Source organism: Hylaeus volcanicus, chromosome 6, assembly GCF_026283585.1.
Source record: "Hylaeus volcanicus isolate JK05 chromosome 6, UHH_iyHylVolc1.0_haploid, whole genome shotgun sequence".
Classification (NCBI taxonomy): Eukaryota; Metazoa; Arthropoda; class Insecta; order Hymenoptera; family Colletidae; genus Hylaeus; species Hylaeus volcanicus.
This window is the reverse complement of record NC_071981.1, coordinates 3,826,536-3,832,355: the sequence shown is the minus strand read 5'-3', so window position 1 is coordinate 3,832,355 and position 5,820 is coordinate 3,826,536. Positions and strand designations below refer to the sequence as shown.

Genomic DNA, 5,820 nt, shown 5'->3' with positions numbered 1-5,820 from the left:
ATAGTTCCCTCTTGGGCGTATAAACAATCGCCTGTATCTTTTGAACTAAAGAGAGACAAACGAAAATTTCACTTGAGCAAACGATGAGCAAAAGTATGCAAACGTATGGAAAAAGAAAAATTTGAGTTTTTCAAAAAGGTGGGGTTAGTGTGAAGCTGGCCCCACCTAATTTGAATCGCCTGTATCATTTGAACTAAAGAGGGGCTAATTGATAAATTGGTAAATTCCAATTGATCATTCCTGAGCAAACGATGAGCAAACGTATGCAAAAAGAAAAATTTGAATTTTGTTAACAATTGACATAGTTCCCTCTTGGGCGTATAAACAATCGCCTGTATCTTTTGAACTAAAGAGAGACAAACGAAAATTTCACTTGAGCAAACGATGAGCAAACGTATGGAAAAAGAAAATATTGAGTTTTTCATATAGGTAGGGCCAGCTTCACACGGGTCTCGCTTAGTTCAGTGTCAAGCTCCGACAACGTCCACCGCCTCTCTAAATCACTGAAGAGCACCTCCAGGTTAGAGATGGCAGATTCAACCCGCGGCTCCCCGTGTCTTATGTTTCTAACCTCCATCACTTACATACGTACCCAAACGTCTTCAATGACTGCTTATCCTGAATCGTAATTCTAATTATTTACAAGTTCGCAGCCTCGCTATTACTCGCGACTAACTAACCGACCACTAAATATTTATTTCTAAGCGAAAATCTGGCATCTCTGCTTTAGGTCTCTACTCGAGCATCGCTATCGATCGTCCATTAATCAAGGATTGCGCAAACCATATCGTCTCGCCGGGCACGTTTGCTCGCAACGATGGTACCCCGTCCATTTATTATAATTATTCGCCTTCGGCTCAGGCCCCGTATTTACGGTTGCCCGGTGCTAATTCATTTCTTAATCTAATTTCGTAACCACCCAGTTGCGTTATCCACGCTAGAACTCGATACGCGCTGCCGGGGAGTACTATGCTTAATTAATCCCGACATAATTATCGCTAATTATAACTGACAGCCGCACATGTGTGCTCGTACACAATAGGGTTGCTAGGATAGAAATGCTAGATGCGTGGGTGTCACAGTGTTGGTTTACAGAGGCAAAACTCTCTTAGGAATGCAGAAACTATTGCCGCTTCCTTTTACATCCATCGGACTGAATTAATTTTAAACCTGTCGACGACGCAAAAGTTTGAAGGCTAACGGTGTCCACTCTTAACGCTAGATGGTTTTAGTTGTCGGTTTTATTGTGCTAAATAGCGTTGAATAAGTATCGTAAGCAGTGCTGCGAGCTTGGATCCAGCGTTTGGTAAATAAATCAATTATAGATTCCCCGTACGTCATAAAAAATTGTTTTATTATAAAAGAGCTAGCCTTACAGGACGTTTCTTATCCTAGCGCAATTGAAATTGTACTAAAGTCAATGGAAAGCTGGTCCATACGTAGGCGACGGAGCCCGCGTGCTGTAACCGTTTCTAGCGCCAAAGTTGTAGCTGCTGTCCAAAGAATTAGTGTTGAACGGATAATTGTTGCCATTGTTTCCGTTGGAGTGTTGGTAGTTGTTGCCGGTGTTTCCGTTGTTGTAGTTTCCATTAAAGGGTTTGTAAGCGTTGTTACCGTTGTTGAAATTTCCACCAGGGGCTTGGTAATTGTAGCCTCCGTTGTTTCCTTCGAACAACAAAACACCAATAACTTTTGACGAAGTATAATACCGATTTTATAATACTTCGCAGTCGACATTTCTTTAGAGTGTTTCTTAGCGATGGAAAAGAAATCGAACGAACACTAAACACTGACCTCCATTGTTGTAACCTCCGCCATTATTGTTGCCCTGTTGCCCGAACTGGCCACCCTGGTTGTTGTTGTTGTTGTTGTTGTTGCTGTTGTTGTTGTTGTAGCCGTTGTTCTGCGTGTTGTACTGATCTGGATAGCTCGCAGTGCCCTCGTACCTTACGTCTGCGTGGAAGCCTGTCCTCCAATCGGCGGTGTAAGTCACTATTTGTGTCCTGCCATCCGGTAGCTGTACTCGGTATTCCCCTCTTACTGTTTCGCCATCGCTGGTCTCTCGTCTCCCAAAATCATTTCCGGTCGCTTGGTCCTTCACCGCGTACCCGAACTCGTACGACATCGGCTGAGACAAAATGTACAGGATTAGAAATAACTAGAGAATCATAATCGAATAACCATTTAACCATCATTGTTCTCGAAGGACTCGTATCGAATTTTAAGTGACTTTCTTCGCTGAAGTATGACTCTGGAAGTTACCCTAATCACGCAGAACAATAGCAGGTTAATAGCCTGTAATCTCTATTGTACGTTATGCTCGCATGCTGTACTCATTTGCACGTGCAGGTATCAATCGACACCCTTTCTATTAAAATTACTTTACAAATTGCCCCGTGCACCTTGTTTCCTAATCGAAATCAGTGAATTCGTTATCGAGCGTTTTCTATTTCAGAGTGTATCGAGCAGCGAAGGCGCCACATCAGAGTGGTTGAATTGTTTCGCACGTTGGAAGGACAATCGTTGCAGAAGGTACTCTTCTCGATTTATCCGATGGGCGAATGCATCCAATTCCAGGAAAAATCGCAAGGTATCATTATCATCCAGATGATTTCCTTCGCTCGACGTGCTGACCCAGATAAGAAGCCTAATGGTTTCATCACGACTTTCCTCTAGCTTTCAGGTAATTTTTGTAATCGATGCGGCAAGATAACATAACAGAGGGTTAAACTCGATGTAACGGGTGATAGGTGGAATGTTAAAGATGGCTATTGTAGTATCCGGGCCTCTTATTACCAAGATTAAGGAGTCGTGGAGGTAAAGCGGTTAATTATGGATCCGAGGATCGGGGGTTCGAATCCCCGTGCCTTGTATTTTTCGTTTAGACTCTTACGCTATTAGGCGGAGGATGATACAAACCTTGGACGACAGGAGTGTGTATAGTCAATGGAAGAACGAAACGAGAGGAATAGTCGAAGACTGGATATAAGAGTAATAAAATAATCCCCGTGCCTTGTATTTTTCGTTTAGGCTCTTACGCTATTAGGCGGAGGATGATACAAACCTTGGACGACAGGAGTGTGTATAGTCAATGGAAGAACGAAACGAGAGGAATAGTCGAAGACTGGATATAAGAGTAATAAAAGCAGAGAATAGACACTCAAGCGACGCGACGAAATGCAGCTATGTGAACTTGGCACCCGACTTTTCACAAATTAATTTTTTTTTATAGAAAACGATAGTATTTCGTTCGTACCTGATTGTACCTCCAATAGTTTCGTTTGTATCTCCACCAATTAATATTAATATTAATTGCTATAAAATTTAAACTATCGAGGTACAAACGAAACGAAAAGCGGTACAAACGGGTACAAACGATTCTAAAGAATCGGGAAGAAACAGATTTTAAATATCTTGAAAATGAACGAACTTCACTCTTACGCGGATCAACAATTGCTTGGAAAAATTTAAACTATCGAGGTACAAACGAAACGAAAAGCGGTACAAACGGGTACAAACGATTCTAAAGAATCGGGAAGAAACAGATTTTAAATATCTTGAAAATGAACGAACTTCACTCTTACGCGGATCAATAGTTGCTTGGAAAAATTTAAACTATCGAGGTACAAACGAAACGAAAAGCGGTACAAACGGGTACAAGAATCTCGATGTCGGGTGCTGACCATTTTTTGAATTTTGTTTAATTATTAATTGGTGGAGGTACAAACGAAACTATTGGAGGTACAATCAGGTACAAACGAAATGCTACCGTTTTCTATAAAAAAAAAGTTAATTTTTGAAATGTCGGGTGCCAAGTTCACATAACTCCGAAATGCGAGGTGAAAGTATCTCGTCTCATGAACTCCGAGGGGTGGTTTTATTCCCTAAATACGAAGACACAGGCGAATGTAAAAAGAATCACGGTAGCGAATGGAGGCGATCGCCGCAAAGATTCTCCTCGCGAATCCAGCTGCAGTAATTCTAGGATTACTTTCATAACTTTGGAAAAAAGAGAAGTATTTACTCCTGTACGCAACAGCGTTACGTAGCTGCACTTTCTTCCCTGAAGAAGTGGAGCAGATGAGCTGAAGAGGATGATTTAATCTGTCTCGCACCAGGCCACTCGGCCCCGAGGCAAGATCCGCGCATAACCAGCCCGTTTAGATTCCCAACACGATTAGCTAATCGCCATTAACGATTTACCGTGGATTACGCCTGCGGTCGCGGTTCACCCTATTAATATTGTTGCATAATCACGCATTTGCGCCACACTTACCCGCGACGAATGTGTAGCATTTTGCGAATAATCGGACATTCCGACGCTGCCGCGGTTTTTCTATTTTCCCGAGAGAAAGAAACTTTTTTTTTTTTTTTTAACGTTAAAGCTTCGAGCATTTCTTCTTCGATTCTTTCTTTCGAGGTACCGTTAGCATTTCTAATTTCAAGTACAGTTTCGACTTCGCCATTCCTATTTTTATACGAAAGTTCAACTCGAACGTTTTTCATCGATTCTACACTCGTCCATCGAGCACATCTCGCGCATCCATTAGGATCCAAGGAACGTTGCGTTGTCCGGCATTCCTGATTTCATACGTGACAGACGTTTTCACAGATTGCACGTGCTCCCCACGCTACAGCCTTTAGAAAATCAGGCTACTTCGTCCGCCTCGGCGTTTCATAGCAACTGCAACAGTATTTCATGATGAAAGTCTCTTCCTTTTCAGCGGTGCACAAAACCGATAAAAACCGAAGAAAATTGTAAATAAATGAGACAACGTTTATCGCTACTTTATTCCTTACAAATCCAAATTTCGTGCAACTTTGGTCTCCACGAAGATGTAACGCGACCAACAACGAAAAAGGTTGCGCACCGCTGCCTTAAATCATTAATCTCTCCTTTAAAAAGTGCTCGCGCCAGTCGCTGACGGCGATGAGCTTTAGCAACTATGAAATACTGTTGCAAACTATCCATTATGTCAGGGAATTTGTCTTAGAAAAAATACTACACAACATCTCCGCCTACCGTATCTTCATCAAACAAAGAAAAACGTTTCCACCTTCGTCGTTGCCTCTTATTTCCTTGGATTTCATTTCCAAAGATTTCATTCCGCAGCAACGTGGCTGCTTAGTCCTCTCGATTTTTTTTATTGTACGCTTCTTACGCAATTTCAATAGGAAAGGCGAATAGAAAGATCGAACCGAGATGCTTCCCTATCTTCTAATAGCTTCTCTACATTATAGCGAGCACGTTAGCGTTTCATCACCGTTGCAACGCCGAAGGAGTGGTTACTATTGCGTGTCGCAACCGAGTTAGGGTGCTTCAGGCACATAAATTTGCTTAATAATAGTACGAAACGAACGGTTAAGCCGTAGACACTGTTCTCGTTTAAACGATGCTCAACCCTGTTCGCTTCTTTCTAAACGACCCACCTGCGAGCAATTATGAAAGCTTGCGTCCTCTAAAAGCAAACACCGCCGTGCAACAGTGTCTTCTTGCAGCAAGGCTCTAACCTGAATCGTTCTCAAGTCGTTTCACGAATTAAAATTCAGGTAACCTGTTCGCTTGGAAATTGAATAATCGTACAATATTTAATCTTTAATAACATTTTATGAATGCAGATGGCTCGAGTGGAAAGCAACACGATCTGAGATGTGGAATACAACAATAAAAGTCGTCGACAAGTTCGAAGCTCGTTGGTAAACATCAGACAATATACGAATTGTACAATAAACACAAGTTCACTTCCGAGCTTGTACGTTTAACGAGACTTTATTACGAGATTGGATGATATCGAGTGTTCTCGATCACTGACCTGATCG

At 42.0% G+C, this 5,820-nt stretch overlaps 1 protein-coding gene and 1 long non-coding RNA gene across 2 annotated transcripts in view; one reads left to right on the top strand and one right to left on the bottom strand.

Moving 5' to 3' along the window:
* Positions 1-1,341: 1,341 nt before the first annotated feature.
* Positions 1,342-5,820, bottom strand: part of LOC128878651 (pro-resilin-like) — a 7,628-nt gene continuing 3,149 nt past the window's right edge. The window contains exons 3-4 of the mRNA XM_054127012.1: positions 1,795-2,128; positions 1,342-1,665 (exon numbers count right to left, since the gene is read on the bottom strand). Coding sequence (XP_053982987.1) covers positions 1,418-1,665; positions 1,795-2,128 — 582 coding nt within the window. The 3' untranslated portion in view covers positions 1,342-1,417. The remainder of the gene's footprint in view (positions 1,666-1,794; positions 2,129-5,820) is intronic.
* LOC128878656 (uncharacterized) overlaps positions 3,777-5,820 on the top strand; it is a 2,333-nt gene continuing 289 nt past the window's right edge. The window contains exons 1-2 of the long non-coding RNA XR_008457457.1: positions 3,777-5,550; positions 5,620-5,753. This is a non-coding gene — a long non-coding RNA (uncharacterized LOC128878656). The remainder of the gene's footprint in view (positions 5,551-5,619; positions 5,754-5,820) is intronic.